The 21,585-nt window shown below is 33.5% G+C and overlaps 1 protein-coding gene across 3 annotated transcripts in view; it reads right to left on the bottom strand.

Annotated features, from left to right (window-relative positions):
* LOC114329806 (receptor-type tyrosine-protein phosphatase N2) overlaps positions 1 to 21,585 on the bottom strand; it is a 277,330-nt gene that overhangs the window by 41,633 nt on the left and 214,112 nt on the right. For all 3 annotated transcript variants that reach the window (XM_028279035.2, XM_028279034.2, XM_028279036.2), the window contains exon 8: positions 20,899 to 21,370. In XM_028279035.2, the coding sequence (XP_028134836.1) occupies positions 20,899 to 21,370 (472 nt within the window). The remainder of the gene's footprint in view (positions 1 to 20,898; positions 21,371 to 21,585) is intronic.

The following is a 21,585-nucleotide window of genomic DNA, read 5'->3' as shown; positions in this document are numbered from 1 at the left end:
GCTTTTTTCCATTTATTGAAGATATTTCACCTTATCCTGAAACAATTCAATGTGAACAAGTGTCCTCAACTAAAAAAATATATCAGACTATTTTAATACTAAGTGTATAGTTTGAACTATAAACCGTATTGAAATAGATTGCAACATGTGTGTGTGGTTGGGATATTGACTGCTAAACCTAAGGCTTCATTCGCCTAATCATATTTACCTTTGATTCTTATAACAATAAATAAAATTGATTAACATTTTATATCAATATTATTAGTGTTTTTAAACAATATCAGTATGATATATCAGTATGATAAAGTCAAGATAAACAATACTATAATAGAAAGCTTTGAGGTCAAACAATGACTGCGGCAGGGTGATCCATTATCGTCTATAATGTTTAGCATATTACTAGAAAAGGTTATACAGGAAGCAAACATTAATAGAACAGGTCTGATCTACCACAAAAAACATCAGTGCTTGGCATTCGCAGACGATTTGGTATTCTTGGCTAGGAGCAAAATAGAACTTATAGAAACAGTCATGAAACTCGAGGAGAGGGCAGCAACCAAAGGATTGTATATAAATGAAGCAAAAACAAAGTATATGGAATGAACAAATAAGCAATTCGTTCGGGGGCAATACATAACAATGACAACAGCGAAGGGAACACAGTATAAATTCGAAGAAGTTTAGAGATTTGAGTACTTAGGAACTGTCTTCACAAGAGATCCTAACTGTGAAGAAGAAATACAAAAGAGAATTATGTCGGGCAACCGCGCTATATTTGCTTTTAATGGGTTGTTAAGAAGTAAACATATATCACGAAGAGCAAAACTAAGAACTTACAAGACCGTAATAAGGCCGATAGTAACGTATGCTTCTGAAACATGGGTCAGAACAAAAAAACATCAAGAGTTGTTGTTCCACCCGGTGGGAAACTGAGCTCTATCAAGATCCTAACATACTAGCAGTAATTAAGGCGCAAAGACTTAGATGGTTGGACCATGTGCAGAGGATGATTCCATCTAGAATTCCCAGAATGGTACTATCTAGTGCATTGGCAGGGAAAAGACGAAGAGGAAGACCGAGGTCACGATGGAGTAATGGAGTTAGAGAAGATATGAGAAGAATTAACTTAAGGAACTGGGAAACAAAAGCGACTGACAAAAGGGAGTGGAAAAGAATAGTACATCAAGCCATGGGCCTACTAGGCTCGTACTGCTTACATATTATAATATCAGTTTTCTAATATTATCCAGTTCCATATTCAGTTCCGAATCCAGTGGTTATATTTCTTCCGTATTGTTTAGTTTCGCTTCCAGTGATTGTATTTTTTTTCTTGTTTTTTTTTTAAATATTTATTTATTATTTTATTACTATATTTTTTTATTGTGCTCATAATAGATTGCAACATTGTCTACAGACATGAATGCAGTAACAATAAATAAAAAAATCGGAGATCCACACCCCGGATTTGAAATCGAAACCTCTGCTTTACGAATCCGAGATCCGAGGTCTACCCACTAGGTCACTAGGCTATCGCTCTTAAGACAATATTTTTTCCTGAAACGGGGAACTTCTAAAGCCGGGTCTAGACTATGTAACAAAACATGCTAATAACAAAGTTGTACAACAAATTTGTTGTACAACTTTGTTATGTAACTTGATATAATATAGCATGAGTATCCAGACTATATAACAAAAAACAAAACAACAACATGCGCATAAATTTTGCAGCATTTTAGATGGATAGCTGGTAGGTTAGGTAGTATATAGAATTGCGTCATATAAGTATGGAGGATCTCTTCATAGCAACAGCAGCTTGTGTAATATTGTGGAAGCGACACCGGCGTGTTAAATTAATATTTTGGATGTGTCCTTCATTAGCAGCTCGAGCAAAATATAGGTAGTGGTACAGCTCTTTTAGCTGATCTGGAAAGAGATAACATAGACCCATCGACAGGAGACATTAAATGTGATGGCAGTTTTAAAAACTTCTTAAGAATAGAAAGTTCTGATTTTGAATTTCTTATAAATGACATCGGCCATAAAATAGGCAGGAAAGACATTTCGAGATGCAATTCCAATAAGAGAAAGATTAACAGTTATATTATTAGCAAAGTATATTTTTTAAACTTTTTACTCATTGTTTCAGAGAGGAAGTATAACATTTGTGTAAAATTTAATTCCTCAGTATTATCGTCTTCACCTGTTCATGATTGAGTGTCACTGTCTGTTTGAATTGGTGTAGCTGGAGAAGTAGCGGATGTAGGTGTAGTGGACGGAATAGAAAGGCTCAGATATATTGTATGATTGAGTGCCTGTTTGAGTAGCTGATGAAGCAGTCTGCATCTGTGTAGCGAATGAAGTGAATGTTACAGGTTTTATGTCTGAACACTCTGCTCTGTAGAGAATAGTATTTATGTCAAATTTAGAGTTGATTTGCACCGATTTGCTGTTAAGGTTCCGCGTACTGCTTTTCTTTTGTTGGCTTGAGTTATAGGCGTACGTGCATTAGTTTTAACTACAGTTTCTGTATCTATTTTCACTTCTATTTCAGTCTATTCATCGTGTTTTTTATTTGTTTTTTAAATAAATAAATGTAGCTCATCCCATAGCAATCCCATAATACTCGTTACTTACGAAATAGCTCAATTAAATGAGTAGTCAGTTCTTTCGACAATTTCATCGCGTAAATGACCCTACGTGAACAGAGCAAAGAAAAATCTAGCACAATCACTCCAGAATGAACAAGGCGATATGACTCCAACGGTTGCTGCTCGCGTAGGTACTATGCCAGAGAATGTTTCAATAACATGTTTTTAGGTGCAGATCAGTCGCGGTGCGGTTTTATAACTTTCTTTGATGTTTACCGACATCTGTTGGATAACATAAAACATGCTGTATAACCAGAAAAATGTTATACAACACTGTGTTTTAAAACTTGTTTTTTTTTAAATATTGTAACAAGTTACAAAACTTTGTTATTTAACATGTTTTGTTACATAGTCTGGACCCGGCTTAACGGTAACTGCTTATAGGTAATACACTACAATTTCTGAATATTTTTTCTGAAATCTATCGAATGGTACCAAACACGACCTCCACGGAGGTGGGGGGGGGGTTACTGTAAAATCTTAAATAGGAACTCCTTTTTTTATTTCAGATTTGGATTCTTTGCGTAAAAATAAGCAACGTTTATTCGAAACGTTTTTTCTAATTACGGATAGGTGGCGCTATAATCGGAGAAAACGGGTGTTGGAAATGGAAAATTAAATTAAAATATGGAAAGTCCCCACTAAAATGGAAAATTTTACTTAACTTTTTTGGTTTTAGAACCTAATAATCACAACCCAATAGGTCCACAAAGCGCTCGAGTGACTGCACATTTAGCATACTTTGCTCCCCTACTATATGTATTATAAATAATATGTGAAGTAATTATTAACCCAAACAACCATAATTCAACTTTTATTTACTAATAAAGAACTGGACGAAAGTGTCACATCAGCTTTTATGAAACACATGAATATTTACATAAAAAGGTATGTGATCTGCTTGAAATCGATATTCCCAAAATCATCTAAAAATTGTTTATACATGAGTACTTTGAGACTCTTGTATGAAATGTGAATACGGAAATACGATTAGGAATCTCCATTATGTAATTTTTAAATAATACATAATTCTTAGGAAATGAAAGGTATTATACAAACGTGTTAAAAAATACTACCTACTGAAATTTTTTGATGGCAATAAATGATGAATTGGTTTATCGAATTTATTTTTAAGGTGATACAGTAGCGATCAACAGGTAGCCAAAACGCGTTCCAAGATTGAGGCTGTAATTTTGAATATTTTTTCGAGATATTTGGCACACGTATTTATAATATAATAAAGAATGGCGGTACAGAGCCCAATTTGAAAAATATATTAATATGTGGAAATTACTCTGTAAATAAATACAATATTAAAAAAACGAGTCTGTACCGCCATTAAAAAGAACAAAAAAATACACTTTCTTCAAATAAACTTTTTTATCAGATGCCTAGATTTTGTGTCATTTTGGAACTACTAATGAAATAAAAAATTTTAGTAGTTCCAAAATGACACAAAATCTAGGCATCGGATAAAAAATTTTATTTGAAGAAAGTGTATTTTTTTGTTCTTCTTAGTGGCGGTACAGGCTCGTTTTTTTAATATCTATTGTATTTAATTACAGAGTAATTTCCACATATTAATATATTTTTTAAATTGGGCTCTGTACCGCCATTCTTTATTATATTACGAATACGTGTGCCACATATCTCGAAAAAATATTCAAAATTACAGCCGCAATCTTGGAACGCGTTTTCGCTACCTGTTGATCGCTACTGTTTCCTCTTAAGTAAAATATGTCATTTGGATATTTTTTTAAACTCGATAGATCCTAGGGACATGTCGGTAGATCGGTAGGATCATCACTTTTGGGAGTTTTGGGAATATCCCAATTGACAACGCAATATACACCGACGCCGTCTACAACGAGCGACGAATCAGAGATGCCAGATTGGGGTACTTTCGCCCATTTTTAGGGTAATTTGAAAGCACATGGGAAAATTTTTATAGGTTGAATTGGTTGGGGAAATTTTCGGGAAAATTGAGCAAACTGAATTGCAATATAAATGTATGTAACATATAACATTATATTAACATTATAACCTATCGAGTATATAAGAAGGAAGAGAGACAGACCCCGAAAATCTTTTAGAGATAAAATGGACGAAGCAATATTAGAAAAGAAACCTGCAGGACTGGAAAAACAGAAAGAACTGAAAATAACGGTCAAGTGAAATAATACAGGAAAAACTATGGAAATCCAGGGTGGTCAAGAAAAAACAGGATGTTTCTAAATAAATGCGACAAACTTTAAAGCGTAATTCTATATGAAAAAATAATGACAGTTTGCTCTATAAGCATATGTCAGCAAATACTTCGTTTCCGAGATATGGGGTGTTGACATTTTTCTTACAAACTGACGATTTCTTTATTGTTCTAAAACCGGTTCAGATATGCAAATGAAATTGGATGTGTTTTAAGAGGTAATTATTGCGCATTTTTTGACATAAAATTAATAATTTTATATCTACTGTTGAAATGGTGTGAATTTTTTTAAAGAAAAACATAGTACGCCACTGAGATATTTCAAATAACAAATCATTTTGGAATTACTCGTTCAATTTATGATATATACAAAAATCTATTATTCCTTTTTTTCATACGTCGTTCGTGCCGTTTTTATGCAAAAAGTGAAACATCTTAACGCGTACAAAGTATTCGAAATAAATTTCTATATATTCATATTATGAAAAAGAACTTGTCAATTCTAATTCATATAGATATACCTGGTTTGTTTTTTTTTAATTCAAATTACACACCCACGGACACACGACAATGTTGATAAAGCAAAGTTTACAGAACAAAAAGACAAAACTATTTAACCATTGAGGCTATAATGACAAGCAGCAGTATAATAATATCACTGACTATTCATAAATTTGTTGATACTTCGTAAATCTGATCTTCGTGTATTTTAAGTATGTATGTATAACATTGTAATACCATAAAAGTGATAGGTATTACCTGACAAATGACCTTTAAAAGCCATAACAATTTTTAGGTTGCATTATTTTTATTAGAGAATTTTTGTGAGCTAGAAATAGTTTTCTTATTGTTACAATTATTTAATATTAATTGTCTTAGGAGTAATCTTAGCCCAAAGATAATATATAAAGTCCAAAAAAATAATGAATGTAAAAAATATTATATTTTTTTTTGTTTAGCTAATGCCTCGACAACTAATGGCCATTGGCATGGTAGGTACGGTAATTTTGAACAGTTAGGTACCTAGTGTCATGTGTAAGTAGTGTGTGTTGAGTAAGCGCCTTGTTACTTTGCAATGTCGACGTCATTGTCTTTGCAAAGAGACGCTAATTGTATCCGAACGTCTGCGGTCCCTCCGGTGAGAACCGATCCCACGAGGACAGAAACTATATTCATTTATTAATTTATAATAAATGAAAAATTTCCGACCCTGGTGAGATTCGAACCCACAACCTTTCGGATTTTTTAGATCCACAGGCAGGCGCTCTTACCACTGAGCCACGGAGGGGGGTAAATATTATATTTATATATCAGCGTCTCTCAAAATTTGGCGCCCCCAAATTCTGGCGCCCCGGGCGGTCGCCCGGCTCGCCCGCCCCTTTATCCGGCGCTGCTTTAAGGCACTAGTGCTTTAAAATTTTTATGGCACTGCAATTCGTATTGATCGTATAGGCAATTTTGATGTAATGTCAAAAAAATATAAAAATGGAATGTCAGTCAAGTTCAAGTAAAAGTTTTTGTAGATATTGTCCTGTAATTACGTTTGTAGAAAAAATATTGCATGATATGTCTGTTAAAAAGTGCATTTTTAAGGCACTCATGTGAATTGCAGAACTCGCTGTCGCTCATTCTGCAAACTTTCACATGCGTGCCTTAAACGTGTACTTTTAACACTTATATCATAAATAACTATTGAAATACTGATTACAAAAATTTATAGTATTTTAAGCCTTTCTGAGAGCATATGCGCAAAAATTTCGCTCGAATTATTTTTAAATGCGTTCATTTTTTTCGAATACTGAGAAAACCTTAAGTATTTTTAAAAAATTTAAACGCAGAAAGAAATATTACTGTATTATCCATGGTCGAAAGTCCTTGAGAACTTCTATAAATATTTATTTTAATAAGTCACAGGGGTGAAAAAAAATAGTCTGATTTTTAATTTTAAATATATCATTCAAAAGAAACTTTTTGTTCATTATAAGGGACTTTCTGCCCTCGGGAATAATGTAGTTTTCTATTTTGCGTTTAAATTTTTTTAAAATACCTATTAGTTATCTCAGGATTCGAAAAAAATAAATGCGTTTAAAAAGAACTCGACCGAAATTTTGCGCCTAGGCTCTCAAAAAGGATTAAAGTATTAAACATTTTTGTACTGTTTGAATTTATGCGACGATTGACGATCCACTGTTTTAAAGATTGGTTGAACAGATGTTGCCAGTTGTATGGTCCTCACTATGTGTATCGTAAGTTATTCAACAGGGCATAGAATATACATGGTTAGAAAATATACGCCAAAGTCAGCGCCTCTATGCGGAAAATCTCTGAACTAAAAATTGATGTGGACCATACAAAGTGAGGTCCCACTTTTTTTTGTAAAAAAACAGTGTTTGCTATCAGTACATGTCTACGAAAAAGTCTTACATTGATTGACTAAGTGAGGTCCGTATACTGGACCTCACTTTGTACAGGACCTCACTTCAACCGCAGTTTCTTTTGATATGTGGCTCACTTCATACGCTGGGAGTAAATATATATATATATATATATATATATATATATATATATATATATATATATATATATGCAAAAAGAATAAAGCTTCTAGCAAAGCTTGCTATTGCTTTTATGAATTAAAACGCCATAATACATGGCATTGGAGCACAAATTCGTCAAAACTTCCGTGATTTAACTGGTACCAATAGACTGATATATCGATATTTCAAGGTCTCCCTCTCATCAGTCAGTCGAGCTGGTACTACAAATTAAATCACGGAAGTTTCTCTGAACGTCTCCAAAAATTTCGCCACTTTAGTGGCAGCTTACAGAGGCGCCATCTCTTTTGATGGCAGGGAACGAAGACGATTTAATAATACCGTCTCCTATCCTCTGAGCTATCGGAATGTGCAAAAAGAATAAAGCTTCTAGCAAAGCTTGCTATTGCTTTTATGAATTAAAACGCCATAATACATGGCATTGGAGCACAAATTCGTCAAAACTTCCGTGATTTAACTGGTACCAATAGACTGATATATCGATATTTCAAGGTCTCCCTCTCATCAGTCAGTCGAGCTGGTACTACAAATTAAATCACGGAAGTTTCTCTGAACGTCTCCAAAAATTTCGCCACTTTAGTGGCAGCTTACAGAGGCGCCATCTCTTTTGATGGCAGGGAACGAAGACGATTTAATAATACCGTCTCCTATCCTCTGAGCTATCGGAATGTGCAAAAAGAATAAAGCTTCTAGCAAAGCTTGCTATTGCTTTTATGAATTAAAACGCCATAATACATGGCATTGGAGCACAAATTCGTCAAAACTTCCGTGATTTAACTGGTACCAATAGACTGATATATCGATATTTCAAGGTCTCCCTCTCATCAGTCAGTCGAGCTGGTACTACAAATTAAATCACGGAAGTTTCTCTGAACGTCTCCAAAAATTTCGCCACTTTAGTGGCAGCTTACAGAGGCGCCATCTCTTTTGATGGCAGGGAACGAAGACGATTTAATAATACCGTCTCCTATCCTCTGAGCTATCGGAATGTGCAAAAAGAATAAAGCTTCTAGCAAAGCTTGCTATTGCTTTTATGAATTAAAACGCCATAATACATGGCATTGGAGCACAAATTCGTCAAAACTTCCGTGATTTAACTGGTACCAATAGACTGATATATCGATATTTCAAGGTCTCCCTCTCATCAGTCAGTCGAGCTGGTACTACAAATTAAATCACGGAAGTTTCTCTGAACGTCTCCAAAAATTTCGCCACTTTAGTGGCAGCTTACAGAGGCGCCATCTCTTTTGATGGCAGGGAACTAAGACGATTTAATAATACCGTCTCCTATCCTCTGAGCTATCGGAATGTGCAAAAAGAATAAAGCTTCTAGCAAAGCTTGCTATTGCTTTTATGAATTAAAACGCCATAATACATGGCATTGGAGCACAAATTCGTCAAAACTTCCGTGATTTAACTGGTACCAATAGACTGATATATCGATATTTCAAGGTCTCCCTCTCATCAGTCAGTCGAGCTGGTACTACAAATTAAATCACGGAAGTTTCTCTGAACGTCTCCAAAAATTTCGCCACTTTAGTGGCAGCTTACAGAGGCGCCATCTCTTTTGATGGCAGGGAACGAAGACGATTTAATAATACCGTCTCCTATCCTCTGAGCTATCGGAATGTGCAAAAAGAATAAAGCTTCTAGCAAAGCTTGCTATTGCTTTTATGAATTAAAACGCCATAATACATGGCATTGGAGCACAAATTCGTCAAAACTTCCGTGATTTAACTGGTACCAATAGACTGATATATCGATATTTCAAGGTCTCCCTCTCATCAGTCAGTCGAGCTGGTACTACAAATTAAATCACGGAAGTTTCTCTGAACGTCTCCAAAAATTTCGCCACTTTAGTGGCAGCTTACAGAGGCGCCATCTCTTTTGATGGCAGGGAACGAAGACGATTTAATAATACCGTCTCCTATCCTCTGAGCTATCGGAATGTGCAAAAAGAATAAAGCTTCTAGCAAAGCTTGCTATTGCTTTTATGAATTAAAACGCCATAATACATGGCATTGGAGCACAAATTCGTCAAAACTTCCGTGATTTAACTGGTACCAATAGACTGATATATCGATATTTCAAGGTCTCCCTCTCATCAGTCAGTCGAGCTGGTACTACAAATTAAATCCAGAGAGTTTCTCTGAGAAACTTCCGTGATTTAATTTGTAGTACCAGCTCGACTGACTGATGAGAGGGAGACCTTGAAATATCGATATATCAGTCTATTGGTACCAGTTAAATCACGGAAGTTTTGACGAATTTGTGCTCCAATGCCATGTATTATGGCGTTTTAATTCATAAAAGCAATAGCAAGCTTTGCTAGAAGCTTTATTCTTTTTGCACATTCCGATAGCTCAGAGGATAGGAGACGGTATTATTAAATCGTCTTCGTTCCCTGCCATCAAAAGAGATGGCGCCTCTGTAAGCTGCCACTAAAGTGGCGAAATTTTTGGAGACGTTCAGAGAAACTTCCGTGATTTAATTTGTAGTACCAGCTCGACTGACTGATGAGAGGGAGACCTTGAAATATCGATATATCAGTCTATTGGTACCAGTTAAATCACGGAAGTTTTGACGAATTTGTGCTCCAATGCCATGTATTATGGCGTTTTAATTCATAAAAGCAATAGCAAGCTTTGCTAGAAGCTTTATTCTTTTTGCACATTCCGATAGCTCAGAGGATAGGAGACGGTATTATTAAATCGTCTTCGTTCCCTGCCATCAAAAGAGATGGCGCCTCTGTAAGCTGCCACTAAAGTGGCGAAATTTTTGGAGACGTTCAGAGAAACTTCCGTGATTTAATTTGTAGTACCAGCTCGACTGACTGATGAGAGGGAGACCTTGAAATATCGATATATCAGTCTATTGGTACCAGTTAAATCACGGAAGTTTTGACGAATTTGTGCTCCAATGCCATGTATTATGGCGTTTTAATTCATATATATATATATATATATATATATATATATATATATAATGTTCTTGAACTCCTAAGTGGAGCATAGAGCTTCAGTGAAAACGCGCCATCGGGTTCTATTTTGCGCTAGGGCCTTCACCTCATTCCAAGAGTTTCACCTCATTCCAGTAGAAGCTTAAGTTCAAGTTTTTGGGGTCGCCACCCTTGTCCCCCGGCAGCCATCTTGGAAATGGTGTACAAAGGGGTTTCGTGCTATATCTCGTAAACTACCAACCCTACGGAAAATCTAATTAAACATAAAATGTAGCAAATTAAAATTTCTACAATTTTATTTCTATTAATTTTTATCGTCAAGTGACCAACAAAAAAGATATAAACAAAAATATGTAAAAAATTTTAACAAGATTCCTTTTGGAGGTTATAACTTTTTTTCAGTTCATTTTAAAACAAAATAACATTATAGAAATTTTGTAGAGGGTTTTTTAGCGAAAAATTTCCACTATAAATTTGTTTAATTCTATTTATTTATATAGGTGTTACAGCGCTCCAACTTGACCAGATTCCCGAATGCTCATAGGGATATACATATAATAAAAACAAAAGTTAGGCTTACTTTTCTATCTATATGTATTTTTTATTCATACAATTTATTATGATTTTAACATTCCTATGCTATTATTAATCTGTTTTTGACCTTTCTTCCCACTATAAAACTTATAACCCGCAGCATATATAGAAACGGCTTAAGAAGTTGTTTGAGGACAAATTCGCCGGTTCAGAAGAAGAATGACGCAACCGCATATTGCAAAATTCTTAAGAAGAGAAAAAAAAACGAATTTTTGTTATCAAAATCATAAAGTATGATCAAAATTAGCCATTCACCACACCGTGGTCAGGATCTCGAGATATAAGCGTTTTTTGGGGTGTGCCGCTTGTTTATGAAGTAACATAACTTTTTTCCTATTGTATATTTTTACTTAAAATTTTCCAAAAAACTTCTCCATGAATTATATTTTATTATTGTGTTGGTTAAAATTATAAACTAAAAAGTTTGTCACTCAACTTTTTTAAGTAAACATGAAACTAACGAAATATGATGGCAAAATGTTTAAAAACTAACAACTCCTTTTTTAATGTGTTTAAATATTTAGGACAAATCCCATTGTTATTTACATACTTCAGAGATTAAGCAGTAAAATTTTCAAAAAGAAATATTTACAGCGACCAAAGATACAGCGAGGTAAATTTGAAAAATCATCAAAATTGATTTTCGGCATTTCTGTATAAAATTTGATTTTTGAACATGTTCCACCAAATCTAGATAAAAATAAATTTCATATTCGGATTCAGCGACCTCGAAAACATAGAAATAGACTAAAATTGGCCATTCACCTTAAATTTGATTTTCGTGGTCGGCATAAAGATTGCTGCCGCTCGACTAATATATAGATAGAAAAGTATTTTTTTTTTATTGTATTCCTATGAGAATTCGAGAATCTGGTCAAGATTGGAGCGCTGTAAAACCTAGATAATAAATACAATTAAACAACTTTATAGCGAAAATTGTTCATTGAAAAATCCTCTACAAAATCTCTATATTATTTTATTGTGAAATGAACGGAAAAAAGTTATAACCTCCAAAAGGAAACTTCTTACAAAATTTTCTTATATTTTTATTTATAACTTTTTTGTTGGTCACTTGACGATAAAAAGTAATGGATATAAAATTGTATAAAATTTAATTTGCTACATTTTATGGGTAATTAAATTTTCTGTAGGATTGCTAGTTTAGAAGATACAGCGCGAAAACCTTTTGCATCCCTTTTTCCAATATGGCGGCCGAGGGACAAGGGTGGCGACCCCAAAAACTTGAACTTAAGCTTCTACTGAACCCCCCTAAACATTAAAAAATAAAATTGACTCCTCTAAGAAATGCAACCTAAATGTAACATTTTAATGGACTATCGGCCGACCTACCTGAAATTTTACATACATTTTCTTTGAATATTTCGTGAGGTAACACTGTCGAGATATATTTGGTTTTATAATAATAAATACGTTGATTTTCACGTGATAGGTCAAAATCAGTAAAAAAAAACTCGGCATCATTACCTCGAAAAGCTCATATAGTATGGTATAGTTAGACCCAAACCCAGACATCCAAAGTGAAAGTTATCCTCCAACACCAAATTGTTCGATATGGTCCACATAATATTCAGAAAAAAGCCACACCATTTTGAGCGTCGGGTTTGGGGGGAGAAATCTACAAATTCGTAGTTTTTTACGTTTTTCGTCAATACTTCTAAAACTAAGCGGTTTAGAATGAACAACCTTCTATAGAAAATTGTTCTACATTAAATTTGGAATAAAAAAGGCCCTATGCATAACCCTTCTAAAATGAACGGTTCCAAAGTTACGGAGGTAGAATAGTATAATTGGTCCAAAAAAAGGCCTAACCCAGACATCCAAAGTAAAAGTTTTCCTTCAACACCAAATTGTTCTATATGGTCCACATATTGTTCAGTAAAAAGTTACACCATTTTGAGCTTGCGGTTTGGGGGGAGATGGGGGAGAAGTCGGTAAATTAGTACTTTTTTTACGTTTTTCTTCAATATTTCTAAAACTATGCTTTAGCGTAAGGAATGTTCTATAGAAAAATGTTCTACATAAAATTTAAAACAAAAAGGTTCTATACATAATTTTTATAAAATCAACGGTTCCAGAGTTACGGAGGGTGAAAAGTGGAGGTTTTCGATACTTTTTATATGTACCGATTTCTCTCTCCTCTCCCCTCCAAACCCGACGCTCAAAATGATGTGACTTTTTTCTGAACATTATGCGGACCATATAGAACAATTTGGTGTTGGAGAATAACTTTCACTTTGGATGTCTGGGTTTTTGGTATAGTTATATCATAAATATTGCCCAAAAAATATAAAAAGTATCGAAAACCTCGACTTTTCACCCTCCGTAACTCTGGAACCGTTGATTTTATAACAATTATGTATAGAAAACTTTTTGTTTTAAATTTCATGTAGAACATTTTTGTATATAACATTGTTTACGCTAAAGCATAGTTTTAGAAATATTGACGAAAAACGTAAAAAAAACTACTAATTTACCGGATTCTCTCCCATCTCCCTCCCAAACCGGACGCTCAAAATGGTGTAACTTTTTACTGAACAATATGTGGACCAATAGAACATTTTGGTGTTGGAGGAAAACTTTTGCTTTGGATGTTTGGGTTAGATTGGGAATCTGGAGATATACATATAATAAAAACAAAAGTTAGGCTTACTTTTCTATCTATATGTATTTTTTATTCATACAATTTATTATGATTTTAACATTCCTATGCTATTATTAATCTGTTTTTGACCTTTCTTCCCACTATAAAACTTATAACCCGCAGCATATATAGAAACGGCTTAAGAAGTTGTTTGAGGACAAATTCGCCGGTTCAGAAGAAGAATGACGCAACCGCATATTGCAAAATTCTTAAGAAGAGAAAAAAAACGAATTTTTGTTATCAAAATCATAAAGTATGATCAAAATTAGCCATTCACCACACCGTGGTCAGGATCTCGAGATATAAGCGTTTTTTGGGGTGTGCCGCTTGTTTATGAAGTAACATAACTTTTTTCCTATTGTATATTTTTACTTAAAATTTTCCAAAAAACTTCTCCATGAATTATATTTTATTATTGTGTTGGTTAAAATTATAAACTAAAAAGTTTGTCACTCAACTTTTTTAAGTAAACATGAAACTAACGAAATATGATGGCAAAATGTTTAAAAACTAACAACTCCTTTTTTAATGTGTTTAAATATTTAGGACAAATCCCATTGTTATTTACATACTTCAGAGATTAAGCAGTAAAATTTTCAAAAAGAAATATTTACAGCGACCAAAGATACAGCGAGGTAAATTTGAAAAATCATCAAAATTGATTTTCGGCATTTCTGTATAAAATTTGATTTTTGAACATGTTCCACCAAATCTAGATAAAAATAAATTTCATATTCGGATTCAGCGACCTCGAAAACATAGAAATAGACTAAAATTGGCCATTCACCTTAAATTTGATTTTCGTGGTCGGCATAAAGATTGCTGCCGCTCGACTAATATATAGATAGAAAAGTATTTTTTTTTTATTGTATTCCTATGAGAATTCGAGAATCTGGTCAAGATTGGAGCGCTGTAAAACCTAGATAATAAATACAATTAAACAACTTTATAGCGAAAATTGTTCATTGAAAAATCCTCTACAAAATCTCTATATTATTTTATTGTGAAATGAACGGAAAAAAGTTATAACCTCCAAAAGGAAACTTCTTACAAAATTTTCTTATATTTTTATTTATAACTTTTTTGTTGGTCACTTGACGATAAAAAGTAATGGATATAAAATTGTATAAAATTTAATTTGCTACATTTTATGGGTAATTAAATTTTCTGTAGGATTGCTAGTTTAGAAGATACAGCGCGAAAACCTTTTGCATCCCTTTTTCCAATATGGCGGCCGAGGGACAAGGGTGGCGACCCCAAAAACTTGAACTTAAGCTTCTACTGAACCCCCCTAAACATTAAAAAATAAAATTGACTCCTCTAAGAAATGCAACCTAAATGTAACATTTTAATGGACTATCGGCCGACCTACCTGAAATTTTACATACATTTTCTTTGAATATTTCGTGAGGTAACACTGTCGAGATATATTTGGTTTTATAATAATAAATACGTTGATTTTCACGTGATAGGTCAAAATCAGTAAAAAAAAACTCGGCATCATTACCTCGAAAAGCTCATATAGTATGGTATAGTTAGACCCAAACCCAGACATCCAAAGTGAAAGTTATCCTCCAACACCAAATTGTTCGATATGGTCCACATAATATTCAGAAAAAAGCCACACCATTTTGAGCGTCGGGTTTGGGGGGAGAAATCTACAAATTCGTAGTTTTTTACGTTTTTCGTCAATACTTCTAAAACTAAGCGGTTTAGAATGAACAACCTTCTATAGAAAATTGTTCTACATTAAATTTGGAATAAAAAAGGCCCTATGCATAACCCTTCTAAAATGAACGGTTCCAAAGTTACGGAGGTAGAATAGTATAATTGGTCCAAAAAAAGGCCTAACCCAGACATCCAAAGTAAAAGTTTTCCTTCAACACCAAATTGTTCTATATGGTCCACATATTGTTCAGTAAAAAGTTACACCATTTTGAGCTTGCGGTTTGGGGGGAGATGGGGGAGAAGTCGGTAAATTAGTACTTTTTTTACGTTTTTCTTCAATATTTCTAAAACTATGCTTTAGCGTAAGGAATGTTCTATAGAAAAATGTTCTACATAAAATTTAAAACAAAAAGGTTCTATACATAATTTTTATAAAATCAACGGTTCCAGAGTTACGGAGGGTGAAAAGTGGAGGTTTTCGATACTTTTTATATGTACCGATTTCTCTCTCCTCTCCCCTCCAAACCCGACGCTCAAAATGATGTGACTTTTTTCTGAACATTATGCGGACCATATAGAACAATTTGGTGTTGGAGAATAACTTTCACTTTGGATGTCTGGGTTTTTGGTATAGTTATATCATAAATATTGCCCAAAAAATATAAAAAGTATCGAAAACCTCGACTTTTCACCCTCCGTAACTCTGGAACCGTTGATTTTATAACAATTATGTATAGAAAACTTTTTGTTTTAAATTTCATGTAGAACATTTTTGTATATAACATTGTTTACGCTAAAGCATAGTTTTAGAAATATTGACGAAAAACGTAAAAAAAACTACTAATTTACCGGATTCTCTCCCATCTCCCTCCCAAACCGGACGCTCAAAATGGTGTAACTTTTTACTGAACAATATGTGGACCAATAGAACATTTTGGTGTTGGAGGAAAACTTTTGCTTTGGATGTTTGGGTTAGGCTAGGGGTGGGCAAAAGGCGGCCCGCGGGCCGGATCCGGCCCTTTTGCTTACTTTATCCGGCCCGTTGAAAAATCCCGCTAGCTTTTTTTTAAGAGCATAGGCGCAATGCTTTTAAATTCATTAATTTTTTTCGAATCCTGAGAAAATTATACTGCCTAGCGCCGAAAGTCCCTGAAAACTTCTACAACGCTTATTTTAGTAAGTCGTAGGGGTGAACACAAAAGAAAAAAAAATTAGTGTGATTTTTAATTTCAAATATTTCATTCCAAAGAAACTTTTTGTGTATTCTAAGGGACTTTTGGCCCTCGGTAATAATGTAATCTTTCATTCTGCGTTTAAATTTTTCAAAAATATTTATTACTTTTCTCATGATTCGAAAAAAAGGAATGCATTTAAAAAGTATTGGTCCGAAATTTTGCGCTTACACTCTTAATCTCTTTTATGCGATTTTGTTGAAATCAACAGTATTAGTGTTTGTAGTGTTCATATAAACAATGAATCTCTATCTTGTGCTTTTCTTAAAAGCGTCTGTATATTTAACCCGGTCCAGGCACGAATATTTTTCGGCCAGGGTATTTGTCGTCTACCAGGACCCTTTTCCTTCCATTTTACCCTTTATAATCAGCTGCTGCAACAACTTACAACAACCAACGTACTTATCATTTACTAGTATGTGCCCTTTCTCCTTGCTGTCCTTCTCCCTTTAATTATGGTCAAAGTTCTCTGTTCCTTTTCCATTCTGTGCAACATCATTTCGTTGGTAATATGATCGGTCCATGGTATTTTCAAAATTCTCCTAAAAAGCCACATCTCAAAAGCCTCCAGCTTTCTCACTAAGTCAGCATTAACAATCCAATAAAGAAGAATAGAGTGGACATAACATTTTTATTATCATCCCGGTTTTTTATAGGGTTCTCCGCCTCCCTGTTCCCAGTTTCCAGCTTCGTCCGTCGTTGTATTCGCCAGGGTGAACGTTCCTTTCCGACATTGTCTTCTGAATGTCACCCAGCCAGGATTTTTTCGGCTTTCCTGTCTTCCTTCTTTCCTTGACGTTCATTTTAAAATTTGTTTTGACATCCTGTCGTCGTCCATTTTTTCTACATGACCATGCTAGATCAGTTGACACCTTTGAATTTCGACTATGATGGTTGACTTGACCCTAACATTTTACCATCCGATATCCGATTTGCATATTGAATCTTTGGTTGCTCAGAAATTTCCTCATCTTCAAAAAGGCTGCTCTTGAATTTCTGAATTTCATTTTTTATCTGGATCCCTGTTACGGCTTAATATAATGGACCATATTAAAAATTTCGTAATTTAACTGAGAACAAATTGTTCGCATGTACACACGATTAATACAATAATTGATTATTATTACTATTATTTATTATTAACAGTCAAATGTATTTGTCCAAATGCTTTAAAATGATACTTATAGTATTTATGTCAAAAAACTTTCTTGGACAGAGAAAAACCTCCACCAAAAACATTAGCGTATGCTCAGCGTACATACTGGGTATAGGTCTCCGGCCCGGGAGACATTTTAAAACTTTCTTTTTGGCCCGCGCTTAAAAGTATTTGCCCACCCCTGGGTTAGGCCTTTTTTTGGACCAGTTCAGTGTTGCCAATCGCATTTCTCTAGATTATCCGATAATCACTCGAAAAATATCCGATTTGTCACGAAAAGGTACGCTAGGTCAAAAAATATTCTGTTATTAAAATCAGTGTTGCCAATGTTATTCTTCTAGTCCCCCTAACAACCATCAAATAACAAAATCCGTTGTTCGTACGCCAATCAGTTGATTGTAATCAATTATCATTATGATAATTACCATAATTGATTGATTAATTAATTATTAATTATCAATTAACGTAACAATTATTAAGATAATTTATTAATTAATCTAATCTCATAATTGTAATCAATTATGTTTTCAGCAACCCAATCAAAGTTGACATTGACAGTAATTAAATATTTGATATTGATCAGTTGATTCCATTTCTGATTAGCGTTCGAACAACCGCAACCGGCCCTTTAATCTACTGGATTCTCTATTTCAAAGTTTAAATTTCAATTTTCGTTTATAGATGAAAATCTCTTATCCTAGCTGATTATTACCTAATTCATGTATGTAAACACTATTTACTTACTATTATTATATTATTCGTATTTTGTATTATCGTAAGTGTTAAATTATAAATAAATAAATAAATCTAAATATTTCATTATTTGGATCGTTATATTAATTTATTATAATTATTTAAGTAAAAAAAAACACTTTTAAATGTTATTTTATTAAAACGTAATAACTACCTAAAACTAGGTACTGGAAAAATAAATAATAAATAAATCAATACAAAATAAACTACAGCTACATTAACAGCATAGGCGCAAAATTTCTGGTCAATGCTTTTAAAATGCATTATTTTTTCGAGTACTGAGACAGCTAATAAGTATTATTTAAAAATTTAAACGCAGAATGAAAGATTACATTATTACCGAGGGCCGAAAGTCTCTGAAGATTTCTATAATTTTTATTCTAATATGTTAGAGGGGTAAAAGGAAAACAGAATATTGAGTGTGATTTTTAATTTTAAATATCTCATTCAAAAGAAACATTTTGTTTATTCTAAGGGACTTTCAGCCCTCGATAATAATGTAATATTTCATTCTGCGTTCAAATTTTTCAAAAATATTTATTAGTTTTCTCAGGAATCGAAAAAAATTAATAAGTTTAAAGATTATTGGTCCGAAATTTTGCGCCTACGCTCTTTTAACAACTAAAGATTTATTATAACTAAAACAATAGAAATGTATTTGACAGTCTTGTAGTTATTAAGGTATCAAAGTTATTATCCATAATACCCGTGGTGCGTTCAACGTTAATGCCCGACTAAATAATTTTTATAGGCAAAAAATTTGAAGGATTTTTGAGTTAATTAGTAGATATCTAGATACAACTAGTTTCAAATAAGTAGATTTTTCTACAACCACTATTCCAAATGCATTTTTCTGCACAATTGTATGTTAACAAACTTAATATTTTCTCACAGAATAACTGACAGTAGTGTGAAGAAAAGTGACGTTTCTGTGCCGGAAAGTCCTTTTCTGCATAGTACCATTACATTCCTCAAAAAAATCATAAATATAATTAGGTATAACATTAGCTTCTAATAACACAAAAATATACTGGGTGATTCATTAAAACTAAAGAACATGGACTATGCTAGACTTTCGTGACGCACCCTGTATATTTAAATCTATGTTTATAAAGGGCCCATTTGAATTTAAAAGTTAACGGGTACAGCATTTTTTAATAATTTTCTAAAATAAGTACACAGACAATTTTATTCCATAAGTAGTTTCAATAATTTCAAAATTTCACCCTGTATTATTGTTAATTATATTTCGTTAAAATTGGTTGTTAAGCAGCTTTTAAAAATATAAAAATATATAGGGTGTTCCAATAAAAAAAACATATGGACTCTGCCAGGCTTGCGTCAATCACCCTGTAGATTTAAATTTATATTTAAAAAATGCACATTTATATATATTAAAATCGACGGGTCCCAGCGCTTTTTATAATTCTTTAAAACAAGGACACAAATAATTTTATTCCAAAAGTGCCTTTCACACTGTATAACGGTTTTTGAAATTTGAATTGGATTAGTATGCCTTAAGTGGACGCACTTGTGCATTTAAATTATAAACAAAAGAATCGGCACATGTCCCTTTTGTCAAAAGATGAAAAGTATCGGATGTCACTAACATTCATCCAGTATAGGCTATTTATAAAAATTTGGGTGGAACCAAACAAAATTAATGTGTTGTTGGTGTTGGGAATATATGAATGAGAAAGTTTTAGTCAATGGTAGATACACTGAAAAATATCCGCAAATATCCGATTTATTTAAAGGTACGAAGAAGATACGACAACTCTCCAAAAGGTACGCAAATCGGATAATTATCCGCCGATTGGCAACACTGGACCAGTTATACTATACTACCTCCGTAACTTTGGAACCATTCATTTTAGAAAGATTATGCATAGGGCCTTTTTTATTTCAAATTTAATGTAGAACAATTTTGTATAGAAGGTTGTTCATGCTAAACGGCATAGTTTTAGAAATATTGGCGAAAAACTTTAAAAACTACGAATTTACCGATTTCTCCCCCCTCTACCCTCAAACCCGACGCTCAAAATGGTGTGACTTTTTTCTGGACATTGTGTGGACCATATAGAACAATTTGGTGTTGAAGGATAACTTTCACTTTGGATGTCTGGGTTACGCCATCTTTTGGATCAACTATACTATACTAATAAGCTAATAAAATCTTTTTGAATTATGTATTTCACATGATCCAGTGACGAGTTCTGATCCGCAAAATCCATTTTTTTTTGAGGTGCCTGTAAAAATTGGCCACCGTTGGCTTATTTTCAATATTTTTCCTTGAATTTTTTTTTGAATAGTCTTTGAATTGTACTTAATATCCTAATTTAATTTAAAAATAAAATTGTTGTACAATAGTTTTAAAAAATCACAAAAATGTGCTTGAAATGTTGATTTCAAACCATACCCTCCCCTTAATTATGTAAACTTAAAAAAGAAGTAAATCTACCTACCTTTCATATTGACAGGCTCTGACCATACAACACCTCCTTCTGAATACACCCCTGGTCTATCGTCTACCATATTATTCAGCTCCTCGTACACGTTGTCGTTTCTTAATTGTCTCTCTCGAAAAAATTCTGAATTAACAGGATAACCACTGCCAGACTCGGAGTTTTCGTGGTCTTCATCGTTTTCATCATAATATATTCTAGATTCTGGAAAATCTATCGGTGGTCCCCACACCCCTTCATCACCATTGTTAAAATCTTGTTCGTCTACACCTACATCATCGATTTCCTTTTCTCTCTCTAGCTCTTCTCTTAATTGATCCTGTATGTCTTTCTGTTTTGCTTTAGTCAAAAGAACCTCTATCAAAAGTCCTAGTTTATCCCTATTTTCTGGTTGAAGCAGTTCTTCTATTTGTTCTGGTGTTACATGGAAGTCGCTTAAAAACTTTATGATGGGGTAGAATTGTTCTCGATCCTAAAAGGACAAATACAAATTTGGATTAAATAATAGATTTAAGAAAAAAGACTAAGCCAGGGATTAAATTATTACCATTTTAATTTAAATTTAACAATACGATATGTTTATAAACATATAGCAATTAGTTTATAAATGAGCTGTTTCAGTTTAAGATAATATGGCTGACTTCTTTCTCTTCCGTGAGGAATTTGGAGACAGTTTTAACCGAACGA

Source organism: Diabrotica virgifera, chromosome 4, assembly GCF_917563875.1.
Source record: "Diabrotica virgifera virgifera chromosome 4, PGI_DIABVI_V3a".
Taxonomy (NCBI): Eukaryota; Metazoa; Arthropoda; class Insecta; order Coleoptera; family Chrysomelidae; genus Diabrotica; species Diabrotica virgifera.
This window is presented reverse-complemented; position numbering and strand designations above follow the sequence as displayed.